Here is a 23,580-nt window from a genome sequence, read left to right on the forward strand (position 1 = left end):
AACATTTTTTTGTCCCTGTCATATTTACTTTATATATTATTGTTTCCAAAGCGGCCAAGGCAGTTACCTGGAAACATAAACCTATATGTTCTGACATCTATGAATGGTTCCACATTAACTGCCAAAGTATCCACTCTAATAAATATAAGTTTATAGATGCAAGTAATACTAGTTCATTCGTATTTCTTGGGGATGTATACAATGTGGTATGCAATTTCTCCACATCATTGTTCAACTCATTATACTTAATTGAAACAGAAAATCAGTATTCGTAAAAGCCAATATTCAAATACAAATAGTCCAGGTGTACCAATTACAACATCATCACCCATACATAGATCGATACGTAAAAAGAGTAATAGATGTAAATTTCCAACCACTCTGTCATATACAAAACAAAAATCTATTAGAAACTATTTATTCGTGTAATCCAGACATTATCATATGTATAGAAACCTGGCTAGACACGTTAATAACATCAGCTGACTTCTTTCCAAGCAACCTGTTCAACGTATATCGCAATGATAGACCTATATACAAACAAAACAAAATCCATAGTCATGGTGGTTTTAATAGTCATCACGAAATAGTGCATGAGCTCTGAAATCATAGAACTACATATATATATAAGAACAGACTGTGAGATAGTATGGTCAAAAATAAACATATCTGGCACTGTGATGGTAGTTACTATCGACATAAAAGCCATGCAGAAATCAAAAACAGATCAGCAGGAGTATATAAATCACCACAAAATTTAAATCCGCACACAGCTAGTATAACGAATAATATCAGTGGTATATAAATGATAGCACCAATCTTAATCAATATACCAAATTATGAGAAACATGCAGGTCAACACCAAAAAGACTGGAAATAAATCAATATATAGCACCAGCATTTAGAAAGGGTGAACGTTACAAGGATGGAAATGATAGACTCATTTCTTTAACCTGTATCTGTTGCAAAATAACGGAACACATTGTAACTAGTAACATCATGGAATATTTAGAAGCAAACAACAGCCTTTATAACCCCCAACACGATTTCCGCGATAATGTGAGTCACAACTCATCCGATTTATGCAAGAACTCCATAACAACAACAAAAATATTCAAACATATCTCATAATAATCGATTTTGAAATAGCCTTCGATAAAGTTCCCCGCCGACGTCTACTCTTTAAACTTAGATACTATGGCGTACCAGACAGCACTCTAAAATATATTCTGGCTTTTTTTTTTTTTTTTTTGACAGAACACAAACAGTAGTTAAAAATGGAATTACATCAAACAGTACCTGTAACATCAGGTGTGTCCGAATGAACAGGCCTTGTGCCTATACTGTTCTTAATTTACATCAATGACTTTCCAGATTATTTAAAATACAGCAAATTAAGACTCTTTGCTGATGATAGCATTATCTATCAAGATAATATATGCCAAGAAGACAATACACAACTACAAGAAATCCTTGACGATGTTGCCAATTAGGAGGCTGATTGGCTCATGGACTTCCATCCAGACAAATGCACGGTTCTTACCATCACTCAGAAAAAGAAATCTTTCAAACAAAACAATATTCTGCATAATCATCCTTCGTAAATTTTACGGACGCCATCACGAGTTGGTTGACCGTTATGGAATAACCGTTTCACAGATGATATCGGATATGTTCCTTATGTCGTAACTACAATACCCTTCCCTTTTCACGAATTTGACCTACCGAATTAGACTATTTGCCGGATTTGTAATAACATAAGCAACACGACGGGTGCCACATGTGGAGCAGGATCTGCTTACCCTTCCGGAGCACCTGAGATCACCCCCACTTTTAGGTGGGGTTCGTGTTGCTTAGTCTTTAGTTTTCTATGTTGTGTCATTTGTACTATTATTTGTCTGCTTGTCTTTTTATTTTTGGCCATGGCGTTGTCAGTTTGTTTTCGATCTATGAGTTTGACTGTCCCTCTGGTATCTTTCGTCCCTCTTTTAGAATAAAATTCATGGGTGCAATAAAATTACAGTCGCGTTTAAAATTGAACAACCACTATGTAAATTTACAAGTGCAAACAAATCGCTTGGCTTTCTTAAAAGAAACATCAAAATTTCAAACAGCGAAATCAAATCACGTGCATATCAATCCATCGTAAGACCGAAACCTAAAAATAGGTGTAGTCTATGGGATCGACATATAGCAGAACACATAAACAAACTTGAAATGATACAGAGGCGTATACAACAACAACAGTAACACCAGTAGTGTAACAACTAAGTTAAACCAACTTAAATGGTAAACATGCACTCGCATCTGTCATACAGGTGAGAGGTTTAGCTAGCTATAAAACCAGGTTCAATCCACCATTTTCTACATAAGAAAATGTCTGTACCAAGTCAGGAATATGACAGTTGTTATCCATTCGTTTGATGTGTTTGAGCTTTTGATTTTGCCATTTGATTAGGGACTTTCCTTTTTTAATTTTCCTCGGAGTTCAGTATTTTTGTGATTTTACTTTTTTCGCAGAGCGCCGCTTAAAAACCAGATTTATCATGTTATACAAAGTTGTTTTCAGACTAATTGCAAGTCCACCACTAGTGCTAATTCAAGTAGACGCTAGAAAAAGAAAATTACACAACCAAACATTTCGGCCAATTTCTAGTTCAATAGAAAGTTACAAATGGTCATTTTTTTCTACATACAATAGTACAATGGAACATGCTACCACAATGAAATGGAGCAGAAAACAGCCGATAATCACCAATGGGTCTTCAACGCAGCGAGAAAATCCAACACCCGGAGGCGGGCTTCAGTTGCCCCCTAAACAATAATTCATACTAGTTCAGCAAATTGAATGCCACATTTAACTCCGAAACATATAAATGAACCAACAAAAAAAACTAACAAAGGCTAGAGGTTCCTGATTTGGGACAGGCGCATAAATGCGGCGGGGTTAAAAATATTTTGTGAGATCCCCCCTTCCCTCCCTCATACATATAGCCAATGTGGAATAAACAAACACACAGCAATACGCACAGTTAAACTCAGTTTAAAAGAAGTCCTAGTACAATGTTAGAAAAGGTAACAGATGAAACTTAGCAAAACGACAATGATCAACATAAATTAACAAAGGACTACTGGCAGTTACTGACATGCAAGATCCAGACCTCAATTCGACTGATCGCGAAAGATTATGTCTTCATCATATGAACCACAAGTTTGACACCAACTTTTCTCTTCAACACCAACAAATTCATAATAATTGCTTTGCACTTTTTTGTAATATATTTGTTTACTACCCTCATCATCGGCATGCAAACTACGTTATCACCAATGTTACGAAGTAAGTCACAGTGTAACTGTATACAAAAAGAACGAAAATCTAAGGCAATTAATGCAATTTACCCCTAAAATAGGCTATTTTAGCAATGGTGGCCATGTTAGTTTGACCAGAATACCAAATACAAACTTTATAATAGATACACTATATGGATCAATTACACCGGCCAAGTTCGGCTAAAATTGGTTCGGCATAGTTTCAGAGGACGGATGCCGTACTACGGATGACGGACGTCAAGTAATGTGCGTGCTGAATGAAAACTGTGTAGGCAAAAACTTGTCTTACTGAGTATTTTTGGCTGGACCAAGATTCTGTTACTCCATAATAGTTCTAAAGATATATAACAAGCAGAAATAATAAAAAAAAAAGCATGTTAATTAACATTGTGATTTCCGGGTAACAAACCCATTAAGAAGTTGATTGACAATTTCGTTTCTACTGATTTATTTGTAGAACTTTCGTTGCTGGTCTTTTTGTTATTAAGAAAATAGTCCTTATGTATTATAGTTTTCAAGATGTTAGGTAGAAACACTAAAACAATTTGTTTAAAATCATCTTATCAGGACATGATAACTTCACGTAATTACGAGTCGAGTCACAACTTTTGTCACTTTACTTATTTGTAGATCTGGATCTGACATAGCTGATCATTTTTGCTTTTTAGTGTTAATCTTTATCTAGTTTTATTTTTTATATATATAATTATATAGCTTACAATGGGTAAATATCGTCATTCAAGGGCACTGATATCTTCTATAACTGAGGAATCCAGATGATTCAGGTCATGTTGGCCTACTTGTACATCTCATCAAGTTTATCATATTTGCTGTTCAAAGTATATCTCTATTTATCATGATTATGGTAAAGTTAACGCAAAATATGGGTAACCGGCCGTCAAGTTAATTCAAGTGTAACATTATCGTTCAATGATTGAAAATCAGAGTACTCCTGTAAGGAATCGACTGACGATTTCAACCATATGAATGACTCATTTGAAGATCTTTGGAACTGATCATTTCTACTGTTGGAGTTTCTCTCTATTATTTCAGATTTCAGTTTTCCAAGAATAAAAATGCAAAAAATGGGTACTGAAATTGTCTTTCAGGGGCAATTTCGGTCAGAACAGACGAAAACATTTGGAGCAGTAATTTAAAATATAGAGGAGAAAATATAATTTAAATAAAAGTTTATACGATGGATGAAAGGACAACAGACACTGGACGCCAACTGATGGTATTCTCTCTATCCTTTTTGGTGTGGGCTAAAACTAGCAAAATGGCGGGAATTTTAAGGGAGACAACTTCACTAGAAAAAGATGGCTGCGCCCATGAATTTGGAAAGTTGTGTTCAAAATTATATTGAAAATACAGTTACAGACCAAAAGACAACGATTAGCTCAGTCACGAAAGGTAATTTTTTGAAAAATTATCGGAAAAGTGTTCACTTATTTCTCAATTTAAAACCTACTGCATAGCGGCCTTATGAAGAAAAGGGGGAGGTTGTCTTATACAGGCTACAGCCTTACACTTACAGGTTATGGAAAAACCCTCTCCATTTATTACGGTAGTCATGAAAGTAGTAGGTTTTAATAGATATAACTTTTTGCTATGCATTATTTTCATGTTGTGGACTAGCTAGGGAACCGTAGCCTTTATCATATTTTTTGACAATTTGCAGCTATGGTCCCCGAATTGTCAAAAATATCATAAGGACCTAAGAGCTACGGTTCAGCAGCTAGTTGGGGATAACATTATAAGTTCCCCAAATGAATTATCCCTCAATGAAGGATACTTTTCTAGTGTTCAATTTTTTTTTTAATACACATTTTATACTTGAACATGTTGAAATGGCACATATTCATGCAAAATGCAGCAAGTTTTATAAAAGATGAATATTAAGCAGTCAAGGGTATAACTCTATCATGTCTATAGGGTTATTAGAGAAAATATCATACATGTGTTATTACAGATACTTTCATGAGTTGTCTACTTTTGTTACATATGTTTGTTATTTGTTAAATAAATCATAAATATTTTAATTTTTGAAACTTTGCACAGTAACTTAATATGTAGCCTTAATAACTTATTGGCACTGGCTACGGTTACATGGAAATGTAACAATAATATAAAAATTATTGTTACATTGAAGACTAATTGCCGGAATGCAGGGTTGGGTAAGGAATGATTAATTACGAATGAAACAATAATATTTGGGTCTACGGTTACATTGCGTTATTGTTAAATTAAAGACTGCAATGTATGATAGATTTATTAAACTTAAACCTTCTATAGTTATGTTGCTTAATTCTTCGATATGTACTAGATAATATTAATAATAATAATATTATTCAGCGAATAAGTATTTATTGTTTTGGTGTTGTTAAAAATCATGACTACTACAGTTTAGTTCAATATCACTACTGATAAATACTTAATGAACTGTTCAATAGAGCATGTACTGTCACGACTGATAAGATCACAAAATATCTGGACTCTGAAAATGAAAACACTGTTTCCACCAATTTCAATCTGTCGGCAAATGTCAACATTAATTGCTTTCACAATTGACTTGTATTTAAACAACCTAAAATGCTTCAAAAAAAAATATTGGACGAAAATGTAAACATCGCAAGAGTAACAAAATATTTTTCACCTGAAGCATGGCATTCAGACATTGAAAGTTTCTTAAACTTCATAAAGGGAAAATTCAGAATGGAATTGTAAGGTATGCAATATAGAGCGTGCACATTGCCGTATCACTGGTTTGTGATGGCTGCTTAGAGTGGTTTCACCGAAAATGCGTCGGACTAAAACTTGCTCCAAAAACAACATACTGGATTTGTAGAAACTGTCATTGTAAATAAAAAATCAAAATATTGTATGCAATATTGTAAATATCAAATAAAAGTTTTCAAGTTTTATTTTAATACATATTTATTACTATTCCCATCATACATTGCAGTGCGTTAATGTAACAATATCGCAATGTAACCGTAGACCCAAATATTATTGTTACATTTGTAATTAATCGGTTCCTTACCCAACCCTGCATTCCGGCAATTAGTCTCCAATATTAATGTAACAATAATTTTTATATTATTGTTACATTTCCATGTAACCGTAGCTATAGCCAGTGCCTAACTTATTTTCCAATTAAATAAATACATTTTTTATCAACCATGGTAAATCAGTGAGACAAGGCTTTTAAGGGATAAACTTAGCTGTAATAACAAGGGCATGTAACTTAAATTACAAATGTATATGAGACACTTGGGAATTACTTGGAAGCTTTTAACAAAACAAAGGATTATATTGCCCCTTTGAAACATGTAACATACATACATACATGTATCTTATCACAGTTTTTGGATTTTTTAGTCCACAATAACAAATATATGTTATTTTTCTCTAATAACCCTATAGAGTTATACCCTAGACTGGTAAGTAAGTTAGTAAATTTTTATTTAGAGTCAGACATGACATGTACACTACAAATTAACATAGTAAACATGAGCTCTGTAGAGCTCTTAAGGTCGACATGGTAGATGGGGGGGGGGTCTAAACATTCTAAATTAAAATCCATAGAATTATTTAATAATTTGTCAAAATGTAGTTTATGTCATGCTTTTTTCAAAAATATAATAAAAAGTATGGGTCACTGGGCTTTTTATCATGCTACAGGTTGTGCAAAATTGTCAGATTTTGTATAGATTATGCATGGAAAACCCAATTTTGTGTGATAAAAATAAAACTACACCATAGAATTTTAAGATAAAATATGAGAAGATAGCTCTAATAATATGCTTTCAGATAAGAAAAAGAAAAAATGGGGTCACTGGACTCATTTTCTTGCTACATAATAAAAAAGGTAAACGGGTGTAGCTAGGTATCCAATAAACTGTAGGCACAAACTGCGGCAGGAGGTCCAGGGTAGAGCCCTGTTAGGGGGTTCAGGGTGGCGAAGCCCCCAACGGAAAATGGTTTTCAGCATTTTAGTTGCAAAATTTTGTGTACAAGAAAACATAAAATTTATTGGTCATTTTATCATGATAAGATACATGAAAAAAATTGTTGAAAAAATAAACATAATTCTACAATTACATCTGACTGATGAATTAACCTGCAGTACAATCAGAAATCTAAAAAAAAAAAAATCAACATTTCCAATATGCATTGCCCACTGTGGATCAGCGTAGCCCTTTATTAAGCAGCACAACCTGTTTCTGATTGTGTATAATTGATATATATACGTCAATTGATAGTACATATTGATGATCCTACATTTAAAAAAATAGGCACATAAACACTGAGACTACTACATAATAATACTAACTTTTGGACTACGCATCGACTATTCATCTTTTGATTCTTAAACATTCACCCTCCCCTGGCCACACAAACACATACACACACTCAGTCGATACGTCATGCAGAAGTTCTGTTCTGTTCAAACAGTCTAACAAAATTCAAGAAATTCATATTTCCTTATATCCTGTACTGTAAAATCCCTACCTGCTTAGGAATTTGAATAATTATGGTCATACACGTAGATCTGAGAGTACTCGAAGTTACTGAAAGCTAGTTGATTGATTGCTAAACGTCCAGTGGCAAATAGCTCATGCATGTTCAGGACTAAAACAAATAGGGGTCTTTCAGGATGAAGGTCAGGAAATTTGGAAATGCCATTGGAAAATGAGGGTTTATTGGATAGGAACAGAAATGTGCCTTTCAGTAGACGACCTACGAACCCCTCAAAGAGTTGTTGCAAGTTTCTTAACGTGCAAAGAGCGTAGCATTCTCTCTACACTAGGCATCGGATTGAACTTGGGCAAACAACAATTAAAAAAAAATCATTTATCTAAGTTGAGGTTCATTCAAGTATTTGTTGATAGAAGTGAAATGATGTAAACCAATTAAAGTTCTAGTTTATAGTTTCTATATAAGGTGTAATATAATGACATACAGTTCCAATACTCCACTGATTCACTACGTATGATAGACTAGTGTACAAATGGCAGAGTTTTGACGACTTCACATGCATCTACAGATAACATTGTTTATTATTTTTTTTAATAAAAGAATATTTGTGAAAAAATTATGTGTAGGCACGTGCCTAAAGTGCCTAACGGCAGCTACACCCCTGGTAAATTCACAACACATTCTATTATATTTGATGTGTTTGAGCTTTTGATTTTGCCATTTGATTAGGGACTTTCCGTTTTGAATTTTCCTCAGATTTCGGTATTTTTGTGATTTTACTTTTTATAAAAGTATCTTTATCTGAGTTATGTCCCCTTATATCTGAGTTATCTACCCTTATGTGGCAAAGTTGGAAAAAAGTGAATCAAACAAAAATATTCTGTTTTTTGTAAAATACATGATACAGCTGTAAATATGATAAAACACATAATTTTCTTTATTAGCATGACCAGACTTACACAGGAATTACATACTACTCTCCAAATTTGCACATTTCATTCAAGATCTAGACTGAATGCTATCTGCTATTTCAAAATTCCAAGTTGGAGGAAGACTACCTTAACCGATTTGATAATATAGCCCTAACCTGATTTACAAAGATTTCTATGAAAACATAAAAAAATTGTAAATTTTCAAGGCTACTAACTTTTTAGCTCACCTGGCCCGAAGGGCCAAGTGAGCTTTTCTCATCACTTTGCGTCCGTCGTCGTCGTCGTCCGGCGTCGTCTGTTAACTTTTACAAAAATCTTCTCCTCTGAAACTACTGGGTCAAATTTAACCAAACTTGGTCACAATCATCATTGGGGTATCTAGTTTAAAAAATGTGTCCGGTGATCCGGTCAACCAACTAAGATGGCCGCCATGGCTAAAAATAGAACATAGGGGTAAAATGTAGATTTTGGCTTATATCTCTGAAACCAAAGCATTTAGAGCAAATCTGACATGGGTAAAATTGTTTATCAGGTCAAGATCTATCTGCCCTGAAATTTTCAGATGAATCTGACAACCCGTTGTTGGGTTGCTGCCCCTGAATTGGTAATTTTAAGGAAATTTTGCCGTTTTTGGTTATTATCTTGAATATTATTATAGATAGAGAATAAACTGTAAACAGCAATAATGTTCAGCAGAGTAAGATCTACAATTAAGTCAACATGACCAAAAAGGTCAGTTGACCCCCTTAAGGAGTTATTGCCCTTTATAATCAATTTTTAACCATTTTTCGTAAATTTTTGTAATCTTTTACAAAAATCTTCTCCTCTGAAACTACTAAGACAAATTTAACCAAACTTGTCCACAATCATCATTAGGGTATATAGTTTAAAAAATGTGTCCGATGACCCCGCCCGCGAACCAAGGTGGCCCACATGGCTAAAAAATAGTACATAGGGTAAAATGCAGTTTTTGGCTCATATCTCTGAAACCAAAGCATTTAGAGCAAATCTGACATAGGGTAAAATTGTTTATCAGGTCAAGATCTATCTGCTCTGAAATTTTCAGACCAATCAGGCAAATCGTTGTTTGGTTGCTGCCCCTGAATTGGAAATTTTAATGAAATTTTGTCGTTTTTGGTTATTATCTTGAATATTATTATAGAAAGAGATAAACTGTAAACAGCAATAATGTTCAGCAAAGTAAGATCTACAATTAAGTCAACTTGACCAAAATGGTCAGTTGACCCCTTGAGGAGTTATTGCCCTTTATAGTCAATTTTTAACCATTTTTCGTAAATTTTTGTAATCTTTTACAAAAATCTTCTCCTCTGAAACTACTAAGACAAATTTAACCAAACTTTTACACAATCATCATTAGGGTATATAGTTTAAAAAATGTGTCCGATGACCCCGCCCGCTAACCAAGATGGCCGACATGGCTAAAAATAGAACATAGGGGTCAAATGTAGATTTTGGCTTATATCTCTGAAACCAAAGCATTTAGAGTAAATCTGACATAGGGTAAAACTGATTATCAGGTCAAGATCTATCTGCTATGAAATTTTCAGCCCAATCAGGCAACATGTTGTTGGGTTGCTGCCCCTGAATTGGTAATTTTAAGAAAATTTTGCAGCTTTTGGTTATTATCTTGAATATTATTATAGATAGAGATAAACTGTAAACAGCAATAATGTACAGCAAAGTAAGATCTACAAATAAGTCAACATGACCAAAATTGTCAATTGACCCCTTAAGGAGTTATTGCCCTTTATAGTCAATTTTTTACAATTTTTTCATAAATTTTGTAAATTTTTGTAAATTTTTACAAAATATTTTCCACTGTAACTACTGGGCCAAGTTCATTATAGATAGAGATAATTGTAAGCAGCAAGAATGTTCAGTAAAGTAAGATCTACAAACACATCACCATCACCAAAACACAATTTTGTCATGAATCCATCTTTGTCCTTTGTTTAATATGCACATATACCAAGGTGAGCGACACAGGCTCTTTAGAGCCTCTAGTTTCAAATCAATACAAATATGGTTCTTTAGAAGAAGTTGTTCCATTTTCTATAAATTTGTGCCGTAAAAAGATTTGGCTAAGAAATTTTTGTTTTAGCACTATCAAATGATTACTCCATTGAGGGATTGTTACTCATTTGGGGAATAGCTGCCTATTTGGTGTTTTGTCCCTAACGTGATTGTATCCATACGACCAGATATTCCCCAAATACATTGTAAACTGAAACCTCTATCAAAAATAGTCAGACACAGTTCATTTAAAATTTCTATGTATATGTTTTATTCCAATTAGCAAACAAGTGACTATTTAAGGTTTATTAGAAGAAGGAATTGAAATAGATGGTCACAAAATTTACTCTTGAGTACAGACAACCTTTTAAACAATTTTTAAGCAAATATTATTCAAATGTGGGTCTTTACAAATACTAAAGATGTGTACTTCTATCCTTTTAAATGATACATAATAATGCTGCATCAAAATGGGTACAAGTTGGTAGAAGAACGAGTTGGTGAAAGCATGAGTTGGTAATTAACATAGGGTATGAGTTGGTTGAGTATGAGTTGTCAAAGGTACAAGTTGTTGTGTACCGGTCCAGATACTGCTGAGGGCAATTTCGATTTTGATCTTTTATAGAAGCCTCATTGGTACAAGAAGGCATCAAAGCAAAAATTTTAAATAGCCTTGATAATTATTCAACTTTAGTTACTGTACATATATGTTTTACATCTCAAAGCTATGACATAGGACAATAAGTTGGAAACAGTATCTGAAGTGGAAGGAAGTATTGTCATGAATTCCTTTTTTATGCAGTGAGATTTGGTTGAGGCATTTCAGAAATAGAAAATTATCATAGGAACCAAATATTACCAGAACATATAAGTATGTTCAGGGTTAGGTATGAGTTTCATTCAAAATCTTTCAAATGAAAAAGAAGCAAACTACTTAATTAGTCTTAAATTAAAAAAAAAATCAGTCTGATGAAACATGCATTACTGTCATGACTATTATTTAGACAGACTGCAATTTGTATATGCCGCACACTGGTCTTGAATCCTCTCTGATCTTAAGGCATCATTGGGCCAAAATTAAACTGTCTCAAAATTTATGCTAGTTGTAAAAGAAAAGAACTTGAATTTTACACCATTTAATTGAAATGAGTTTTCAGTGAAGATCACCCAGTATCGTATCACAAGATTACAGTTTTTAAATTAATGGCTGTTAGATCAAAACAAATCGTTGAGAAAAATTGATTGTATGTGCTTTTTCATATGTTAACATAGCTGTGTTATACCTTCACATTGTATGTAGTTTAAACAATATTTACTATTATACAGACTTGTTGTGCTCAAAATCCAACTGTCACAACCCTGTATCAAATTTTGCTAACTAGTGTTGTATAATGTATTTGTTTTGATATTGTATTGAAAGAATGATGCTTGTATATTATGTTTGAAGTGATGAAAGTTTATTATATGAAGTATACTACACTGAAGAAATTAAATTTACGTTTGAAATTTATCTAATTTGTACATATTTGCTTGTAGATATTGTCAATAATGAAGTAAAGTTAGTTACCTTTATAGAGAACCTTCAGTAAGTATGACATAATGAAAAAGTCAACCTTGAGTCTTATGTGTCAGATCTTATTCAGAAATATGAATTGAAGGAGATATGAGCTAAATGTCCATGAAACAGTAACCCAACACAAATAACAAAAAGACAATTCTGTTTTGTGGTTGATTGAACATGTTGAAGTGAAAATGAATTTGGAAACATAGAAAGGCAGGTTATTAAGAAATGTGAAATTCATTTGGAAATAAAAAGTAATTTGGGCATACATGGTAGGAAATAAATAATGTAAATTCAGAAAAGTTTGGGTAGAAAAAAAAACAACTGCCAATTCAATAAAAATTATTCAGAAATTTGTTCCTGCATCATGTGCATTCATTATTAGCATTGTTGAACAGTGTTCAAAAATGTGAGATAGATTATTGTGATTTAAGGAAATGGTGCATATCAATATTTGAAAGGTGAGTTTTTGTTTGTGACACCTATCCTGTTGCAGTTTTTTCGCAATAATATAAACATTGCAAAATTTCTGACTTTATTTGTACAGTTCTTGAAAATTTAGTTTCAGATAAGTTCCAGTTTTTGTCTCTCCTGCGACAACAGTCGCAGAATGCGAGACATGGGATTACTATCTGGCAGGGGCGATGTAGATTATTTGTATAAAGCTTTATATTTCAGAGGGTAGAAGACCTGGATGCTTCATACCTTGTATGCAGATACCTTATTTTAAGAAGTTTCTGTGTGTCATATGTCCAATGTCCTTGACCTCATTTTCATGGTTCAGCAACTGCTTGAAAAAAAATTAAAGTTTTTCTGTCATGTGACTTTCTCACTTATTATGAGATATTTGGTAATATGGGTTCCTTGCAAAGTCTACATGTCCATCAGACAGGGTTCACCCGACCTCTACCTCAATTCATGGATCAGTGAGCAAGGTTAAAGTTTCGTGATTAGGTCCGTTTCTAGGATACTTTAAGCAGTAGGTCAACTATATGTAGTGAATGGCATGATTGTAAGGGCAAAGGGGTACATGTCTGTCTGGCAGGTTTCATATGACCTTGTTCTCATTTTCATGGTTCATTGGTCAGTATTAAGTTTTTGTGTTTTGGTCTGTTTTCAATTATCATAACTTAAGCCATAGGTCAACTTTATTTGTTGTATGTAATAATTGTAAGGCGTACATGTCTGTCTGACAGGATTTATCTGACCTTGAATTCATTGCCTTGGATCTTTAAAAATATCAAGTTTATGTGATGCTTGTAGCAAAAACTTTTATCTTTAAGACTTTCAGCATTAAATCAATGGTCAGTAAAGCAGGAGATACATTTCAGCATGTGCACTCTTGTCTGATTTTGGCACAGAAATGTTTGTTTGGATATTTAATTTTTTTGTGAGAATAGTATTTGATATCAAATTTTCTTTCTATTAACCATAGATTTATGTTTTAATACAAATTGACAAACACTATGTTGTAGGAAATATTTAACGAGTACAGATGTTAGTATTAGATCAAGATGTGTCAGACTGATAGCTGAAGTTTTACATCAGTTGCCAAATAGTCATCTAAATGAAGATGAAGGTAAAATCTCATATTGCTATTTATTTAATTGAGAAAGCTTAAAATATTGAAAAAAATTCTGTAATACTAATTTTTGCTTTTTTTTTTTAAAGAAAGTCATGCTTTAAATTGTTACTCACTTGCATATACTGTGGATTTATTTATTTTCGTGGATACCAATTTTTGTGGATTAAAAGGACAACTTATATATCAATAGATTTGCCAGAGTCTGTATACAAGCCTTTAGAAAATGTGTACTTCTTTGAATTTTTCAATTTGTGTTTTAGCTATAACCACTAAATCCACCAACATTGATATCCCATATATAAAAATAAAACCCCCAGTAATTAAGGTGGTATGGAAATCTTTAGGTGTCTAATGTTTGCAGTTTTGTATTGTTAGATTGCTCATCACCCTGGATATCAAACATCTCTTCTAATTTTTAAAGTCTACTAACTATCAGCAAAGCTAAAAGGGACTTACCATATGTGATATTATTTCCATAATAGGAGTTATATGTCAATTAAGTGTTTGTCCAATGAGTTTTTGACATTGACATAACCCTTGAATTTGGTAAAAAGTTGTACATTAAGAATTTTGCAATTTTCCAAGTGGGAAGTGATAGCCTTGGAACCCATAACATTGAGAAATTAATAAACTGCTTTAGTAGAAGAGACACTGATTCAGTCATGTTATCAAAATACAAAATCAAGATAGTTTTGTTCTTGTTGATCACTGTACTGAATTACCACCTGGAAATTTGATAATGTAAACATTATAGATAAAAACAAAGGATATGGGGTATCCATCCATGACACAAACTCAGTACATGCAAAGAAAAAAACACACAAAAAGCAAAGGAACAGCTCTTTTATTGCTGTTCTTCATCTCAAAGTCACAGTGAGGCTTTCAACACAGAGCAAAAAAACTCTCACCTCACTGCAAGTTTTAAGACGACCCCTAGCCCTGGTTTGAGCGGAATTGTTCATTTTATACACCTTTTGGGGAATTGGATAGAGATATTGACCTGTTTTGACTGTTAATTTGTAGATCTGAATGATTTTGTTGTTTTCTGTAGCAAAACATCTAGTGAAATGTTGGCAACATTCTCTTTATGTAATGTTAGAATATATTCTTTCCAGTATGTAGTAAAGGTTAACAAAGATTGATACATCTTAAATCTATGTAATATATTTGTATATGTTTGGTTTGTAGTTGAATTACTGGTAACCTATATGTGTGAAAGGTTGATGGATCACCATTCTGTTCAGCCACCTGCTCTATATGCCTTGTTAGCTCTGGTAAGAGGACATAGTTAGTTTTACTAAGTGTTAGTACATAAATATTGTCTTACAGCTATTGGAAAAGTACTATAAAGACAATTTAAAAGCAGATTTCATCAAATGTCAGTGTCATTATTTTCAAAACCATATTTTGATGTGTTATTAAACATATCAGACAGTATAATTAGACAGGTTTTGTGACCTCTGATAAGGTGATGTGTTAACCTTAAAGTTCTGCTGTCTGTACTGGAGCAGATAAACATTTTATGAAACGCTTTCTTACCCATGGATACAATTTTTTTTTTAAATTCAAAATAAAATAAACAAACCCTCTGAACAATTGAAGGTCTTTCCACCTACAAATCTACAAATTCATGCTTGTTGATGATTTGATTTGAGATGAATTTGAAAAAAGATCTGATGGTTTTTTTAAAAATGGAGAGGAAAAATAGTAACTTGTGATTTAAAAGTAACCTTAGGCATCGGGAGAAAGCTTAGCTCACACATATTTGAAATATATCTCCCTTACTTCATATGAAGATTCAATAAGTATATATACATCGACCTTGGTAGGAAAACTTACTATACCAGTATGAAGCTATATCAGATAGATCATAAATTTAAGTATCTAAAGCACAATAACTCTCATTAATGCCATTGAATTGGTATAAACTGAATGTTTATGTCTTAGTCATGATGTCCTACACAATTTGCAGCATTTCTTCCTTTTTTCCTACTCCATCAGTTTAATTGCATAAAAAAGCAAAGGTCAAATTCTAAAATGTCAAATTGGCATTGACCAAGGTCAAATAGTCATGGATTTCAAATCAAAAGACGCCAAGTCTCTAGTTGTATGATCAAGAAATTATCATACCATTAACAAGAAAAAATAGTTTACTGGGATATATCTCCCATATGGAAAGGTGTTTGGTTAAAAAAGAGTAAGTTTCAAAAGCATGATAACTGTTCAAAATTATATACCAAATTTAAATATCTTATCGACATGTTACAAAACAAAAGCAATATTTCAAAAACAAAAGAGATTGAAGAACATTCTAACAGGAAACCGATTAGTCGAGTATCATTTTTGTTATCCATACTCTGTACTTCTGAGCAATAATGGAGTACTGGAATACTCGTTGACATCCGTGCTAAAAATGTTGGAATTTTTTATTCATGTTTCATGCAACTGAATTTCAGAAAAAAAGTCTTACATAAGTCAATTTGGAGTATTAAGACGAAGCTGTCAATTTTATTTTGAGAGAGAAAAAAAATTCCAATCTGGTAATAATCAGAACAAAAATCAAAAGCTTTTGGAAAGGGGGAATGAAAGTGCCTTGTTTATAGCTCATTGAGCTATTCTCATCACTTGGTGTCCATTATCTGTTAACTGTAATACAAAATCTTCTCTGAAACTACTTGGCAAATTGGAACCAAAGTTGGCCACAAAATCTTCTCTGAAACTACATTGCAAATTGGAACCAAACTTAGGTTGCCTATAATTGCTTACATCCACTTCATTTTAACTTTGGTGGATAGTTGTCTCATTGGAAATCATACCTCATCTCCTTATTTTTATATTTGCCACAGATATCATTGGAGTTCTAGTTTACTTCTCATGATCCTAATTGTAAACCAATATATGGCCTACATGGCTAAAAATAGAACACATGGGTAAAATGAAAATTGGGTCTATTATCTAGAAAACTGCTTACAATTGAGAAAATTGACAGCTGCCAAAATGTTTAAAATGGTGAGATCTACTTACTGCCCATTTACATCAAAACTGTCAGACAACTTTTTATAGTTTTTCCTCTTAGATAATGAATTTTACAGATTTCTTTCTTTCTTGCGTATTATCTTGAAAACATTAGATAGACAAGATCTACAAATAGGTCAATATTGTAAAAATCGTCAGTCAACTTTCAATAAGAGTTATTGCCCTTAAGGATTTGTTTTACCATTTTTGTGTTCCCTGCGACGAAATTCACAGTATGCGAGACATAGGTATTACAAGCTGCCGGCTGTGGCAACTGTGTAAACTATTTGTTTAAAGCTTTATATTTCAGAAGATAGAAGACCTGGATGCTTCATTCCTTTTGTGCAGATACCCTTTTCTGCTTAGGTTAAATTGATAGGAACTACTTACAAAAAAATTATTCCGATAGGCGATACATATCTCTGTGTCTCTGCAATGCTCACTCATTATGAGTAATAGGATAACAATATATTTGGTTTATGGGGTCCTTGCAAAGTCAACATGTCCCTCAGGTAGAGTTCACCTGACCTCGACCTTATTCCATTGATCAGTAATCAAGGTTACAATTAAAAACCAATTGTTCAGAGAACAATTGAAGGTCTTTCCACCAGTAAAGATCTATTTTGATATTAAAATATTAAAAAACAGTCTAAAATGTCAGTTACTATGGCTTTATGATGTATAAAAGATGAATTTAAAGCAAAGGTCAAAATCTAGAACGTCCTATTAACCTATGACCTTGACCTCAATTTCAAGGTCACAAACCAAGGACCTTGAATCAAAAGACCCTAAGTCTTTAATATGTATGGTTAATGAGTTATATCACTTTACGCATAATTCTAAATATAAGATGGGCGAAAACTCCAATTTATTGTCTACACACCCTTTCAACCAAAATTTATAAGTTACGACATGTCGCAACTAACAATTTAGTAAAAATAATTTGTCGAGATGTTATACTGCTTTTGAAAATAAGTGATAATAAGCCAAAATCAAAATTTATAATATGACCTTGACCTTTGACCTTGACCTAATTTTCATTTTTTTGGACCAAGGACCTTAAATCAAAAGACCCTATGTCTCTATCACTTATAGTTTACCAGTTAGAAATGCATATTACTTATATAAAATGTATAAGGGGAAATAATTCTCATATGGAGTCTCCGGAAAGCTTCAATCCAAATAAATATCCTAATCCTGAAGATGTAACGATCAATTTGGTAAAATAAATTTGTCGTACTCTTTTACGGTTGGGAAGGAGTAGTGGTCACAAGAAAAACAGTGTTTGGGGAGATAACTCTTACAATGTAAAGTGTTCGGTTTAGCAGTTGTCAATTTTTAAAGCGTATAAACTATACTATATCATATTCCAAATATCTAAGCGACATCTTATGAAACAACAATACTACACAAGAAGAAAAATTAGGCGGAAGAAAAAAAAAAATAATAATAATTAAAAACCAATTGTTCAGAGAACAATTGAAGGTCTTTCCACCCATAAAGATCTATTTTGATATAAAAATATTAAAATTCGGTTTAAAATGTCATTTCCAGCGTCAAATGATAGCTTATTGTAAGCTGATTCCAAAAATATATGGTTTCTTTATATTTTTTTTTAAATAAGGGAGATAATTTGTTACTTCCGGTTTGAAAAATGTTACTTCCGGTATAATTTGAATGTTTACTTGACACTGATTCCAAAAATATATGGTTCTATATACTTTTATATTAAATAAGTACAAAAAATAGCTACTTCCGGTTTACACAAGGTCACTTCCCTTTGGATTTTTCAAGGTCAAATGGCTTGCAACCTAATGCTAAAAGTCCCATGGCTTTATCATGTATACATATGAGGTAAAAGCAAAGGTCAAAATCTAGAACGTCAAATTTATCTATGACCTTGAGCTCAATTTCAAGGTCATAAACCAAAGACCTCAAATCAAAAGACCCTAGGTCTTATTTATATATGGTTAATAAGTTATATCACCATACATGTATTTTTAGATACAAGAGGGGAGAAAACTCTAATTTAATGTTAGCGCTCCCTTTAAACCAAAATGTATGTGTTACGACATTTCGCAACTAACAATTTAGTAATAATATGTTGTCGATAACTTGTACTGTTTTGAAAAGAAGTGAAAATAAGCCAAAATCAAAATTCAGAATATGACCTTGACCTTTGACCTTGACCAAATTTTCTTGTTTTTTTGGACCAAGGACCTCAAATCAAAAGACCCTAGGTCTCTATCACTTATGGTTTACAAGTTAGAAATGCATATCACTTATATCAAATGCATAAGGGGAAATAACTCTCATATGGAGTCTCCGGAACGCTTCGGTGAAAACCAAACTCAACATCCTGAAGATATAGCGAGCAATTTGGTAAAATAAATTTGTCGTAATCTTTTACGGTTGCGAAGGAGTAGTGGCCACAAGAAAAACAGTGTTTGGGGAGATAACTCTTACAATGTAAAGTATTCGGTTAAGCGGTTGTCAGTTTCAAAAGCATATAAACTGTTCGATATCACATACCAAATATCTAAGCGACATCTTATGAAACAACAATACTACGCAAGAAAAAAATTAGGCAGAAGAAAAAAAAAAAAAAAAAAATAATAATCAGAACAAAATCAATAGGTCTTTCCACAGAAAAGTGGAAAGACCTAATAATCAGAACAAAATCAATAGGTCTTTCCACGGAAAGGTGAAAAGACCTAATTACATGGTCAAGTCTGTATCTCAGATAATATATGCAATAGCTCAATTATATTTAGTGTATGGAACAATTGTATGGTGTACATGTTTGTCTGGCAGGATTCATATATGACCTTGACCTCATTTTCATGGTTCATTGGTCAATATTAAGATTTTGTAGTTTGATCTTTTTCTCAGGTACTATTAGCAATAGGGCCACTATATTTGGTGTATGGAATGATTGTAAGGTGCACATGTCTATCTGACATGGTTCATCTGACCTGGACCTCATTTTCATGGTTCATTGGACAATGTTTAGTTTTTGTGGTTTGGTCATTTTCTCAGATATTGTAAGCAAGAGGTCAATTATATTTAGTGTATGGAACAATTGTATGGTGTACATGTCTGTCTGTCAGGGTTCATCTGACCTTGACCTCATTTTCATGGTTCATTGGTCAATGTTAAGATTTTTTGGTTTGATCTGTTTCTCAGGTACTATTAGCAATAGGGCCTCTTTATATGATGTATGGAATAATTGTAAGGTGCACATGTTTGTGTGGCAGGTTTCATCTGACCTTGACATCATTTTCATGGTTCATTGGACTGTTTAGTTTTTGTGGTTTGGTCTATTTCTCAGATATCATAAGCAATATGTAGTGTATGGAACAATTTAAGGTGTACATGTCTGTCTGGTAGGGTTCATATGACCTTGACCTCATTTTCATGGTTTATTGGTCAAGATTTTGTAGTTTGAACTGTTTCTCATGTACTATTTGTGTGGAATCATGTCTATCTGACATGGTTCATATGACTGTGATATCATTTTTTCTTTGATCATTGATAATGTTAAGTTTATGTGATACTTGTAGTAAAACCTTCATATTACAGACTTTCAAAATGAATCGAATGATAAGTAAAACAGGCGATACATTTCAGCGTGTTCACTCTTGTTGCAGTTTTGCCTATTATCTTGAAAACTGATTAATAGAAAGAATCTAAAAAATGAATAATATTTGAGTCTGTAATGTTAAAGAGTGCCCATTTTTGAAGATGCACATAGATTCAGGTGAGTGACACAGCCTCTTAAGATCCTCTAGTTTAAGTTAATTAAATTCCATTTCTTGATGCATTAAGCTCCTTTCCTTGAATGTTCATATTAAGATACAGATAAATTCCAAATCAGGTTCGTTATAGAAATCCATTTATAAGTTCATGTTTTGAATGCATAATATACAAGTCTATTTTGGTTCATTTATATGTTTTGGAGTTTAGTGTGACGTCCATTTTCACTGAACTAGTTTACATTTTTGTTTAGGGGCCAGCTGATACCTGCCTCCAGGTGCAGTATTTTCTCGCTGTGTTGAAGACCCAATGGTGGCCTTGGGCTGTTTTCAGCTCTTTGGTCGGGTTGTTGTCTCTTTGGCACAAACCCCTAATTTCCATTCTCAATTTTATATTTCTATCTTGTACTATTAATTTCACATTGATATGAAATAAGGAGATATATATAGTATTATTGCCAATGAGACAACTATTCAGTAGATATCTAAGGACGTGGATGTAAGCAAATATCAGACTAGAGGTCACTGTATGTCCTTTAACATTGAACATACCATACAGTAAGCTATTAAACGCTCCAGAATGGCAAATTGTGAAACAATTCAAAAGAGAAAATTAACAGCCTGTTCTATGCCAGAAAACATATATAGCATACAACAACCAATGAAAACCACTGAATTACAGGCTCCTGACTTGGGACTGGCACATATTTAAGAATGTGGCAGGGTGAAACATATTTGTGAGTGCTCCATCTTCCCCCAATTTCGGGACAGTGGTGTAACAGTTCAACATAAAAAAAACTGTAAAAATCAGTTAGATAGGGCCTGACTCATCAAATTGGCACAAAGCACAAATACATCTATCATGACTGATAACAAAAAAGACGAACTTCTCAAAGTTCTGATCTACAAGTATACACTGATACTGAAAGCTTAAGTTCAAAGTCAATAACAACTAATAAAATAATCATGTTTTCTCAGACTAAACATCAATCAGTACACATCCTGTTGTTAGGTTGATGTTTCATTATCATTTACCTCATGTACCCTTTTATCTAAATTTTCATCACAGTACTTCAGCATCAAATTTTCGTTTTTAGGCTTTTTTTAGAGGTTCAAAATTACCTCATTGTACCTTGTCCCTAATTTCATCTTTTATAGCAATATGTCAGGCTAAATTAAAGTATAACAATTTTAAGTAAAAATATACAATTTTTTTGAAAGGATGTAATATAAGTAATAAGGTGAAAGTATGACTTTTACACATGTTACATGACAAAATTATGAGAATATTTTTCCAACAAATTTAAAATTTTTCCCTGTAAATCTATTTTGCTATTTATATGATCTGTTCTAAACCGTAATCCTAAACTTTAAATTGATGCACAATAACATTATTCAAAAAGTAAAGAATTTGTATCATCCTGAGATGGTCACTTCATATATCTTGGCATCCTTGGTTGTACTGCCTTTTGTTCTACTACATCCTATGTAGAGTTGTCCTGTTGGAGAGAATGCCAGAGAATATGGAAACTTTATGTTTATGTCACTTGTTTTATAATATGTCATCAGCAAGCCAGCATTGTTCAGGATATGAAGTGTATGAGTATTCAGATCAGCTACAATAACATTGTCTCTAGGTGTTGTCACTATGTCTGTTGGTATGAACGGTATGACCTTGTTGATCTCTGTATCTCCTGTATAGATATTGATTATATCACCACCCTGTCCTAACACTACTACTCTGCCTCTGTCATCACTTAAATCATCCACCACATAAATATTCCCATTCCTGGTTCTGGTGATACTCCTGGGAACAGTGAATATAGGTTGTTTATGTTGATCATGTTCATACACTCTCTCATGGTCTCCATTCTGATTCATCAGTATTACAGCCCTTCTTTCTTGTTTAAGACCTCCTACTAGAACTTTATTGTCACTGGTGGTATAGACTGCTGTATGAAGTAATGGTGACATATTATATACTGAGTCTGAAAGTTTACTCGTATTACTACTGATTTGTTTTAGTCTTGTTTCCATTGTAGCTATCAGTAGATTGTTTGATTGAGTAACAGCCATACCATAGACTTTGGTATTAAAGCTGGATAGTATGTTCAGTTTGGTTCCTTCAGGTTTTACTCTCTGTAATACTTTATCTATGTGATTATATATCCACAGTGAATCATCATCACAATAAGATATATAAGGTACTGAAGATAGTTCAGTCTGATATTGTTTATTAATGTTCAGTTCTACAACAGTAGGTTGACCCACATCTTTGATGTTTACCACCTGATGATTCTCTGTGTCTTTTAATTTTGGATGTACTTTTTCTTTGCAATGATCACACAGTAATTTACTACAGTCAATACACTTCCACTTTATTTGTCTGTCAGTATCACATATTCCACATTTAGCTGGAGCTTGACTTCTTATAACAGACTGAGAGAAGGCCATTTTAGATAAATTTATATGACAAATTTTCTTCCTGGTTTGTATCTTTAAATAATACTACTTTGACTTCAAGGCTAAAAATAGTTACAGTTGATTTAAAGTATTTTCTTATGTCTCCATTATAGAAATATTTTTTAATTTATTTATTAAAAAGTTATATTCTGGGGGAACTTTAAAATTCATATTTTATTGTCGTAGAAATAAATAAAAAATATACTCAAATTACAAAAAATGATTAAACCAAGGATTTTTATAGTAAGACTTGCTATACAAATCCTTGATTAGACTAGAATCAAATACCTTAGTACAAGTACAATGTAGTAAGTAGTTTCACAATGTTGGTTTGATGCAGTGGTTGATTTTACACTGTTAATTATATACCATGTGTATGCACATACACTGTGGATAGGATGGACAAGAGAGATGATAAATAAA

At 32.9% G+C, this 23,580-nt stretch overlaps 1 protein-coding gene across 3 annotated transcripts in view; it reads left to right on the forward strand.

Moving 5' to 3' along the window:
* Positions 1–4,631: 4,631 nt before the first annotated feature.
* LOC127735977 (MMS19 nucleotide excision repair protein homolog) overlaps positions 4,632–23,580 on the forward strand; it is a 168,239-nt gene continuing 149,290 nt past the window's right edge. For all 3 annotated transcript variants that reach the window (XM_052246460.1, XM_052246458.1, XM_052246459.1), the window contains exons 1-4: positions 4,632–4,743; positions 12,315–12,363; positions 13,815–13,918; positions 15,113–15,198. In XM_052246460.1, the coding sequence (XP_052102420.1) occupies positions 4,650–4,743; positions 12,315–12,363; positions 13,815–13,918; positions 15,113–15,198 (333 nt within the window). In that variant the 5' untranslated portion in view covers positions 4,632–4,649. The remainder of the gene's footprint in view (positions 4,744–12,314; positions 12,364–13,814; positions 13,919–15,112; positions 15,199–23,580) is intronic.

This window comes from Mytilus californianus, unplaced genomic scaffold (assembly GCF_021869535.1).
Source record: "Mytilus californianus isolate M0D057914Y unplaced genomic scaffold, xbMytCali1.0.p SCAF_3, whole genome shotgun sequence".
NCBI lineage: Eukaryota > Metazoa > Mollusca > Bivalvia > Mytilida > Mytilidae > Mytilus > Mytilus californianus.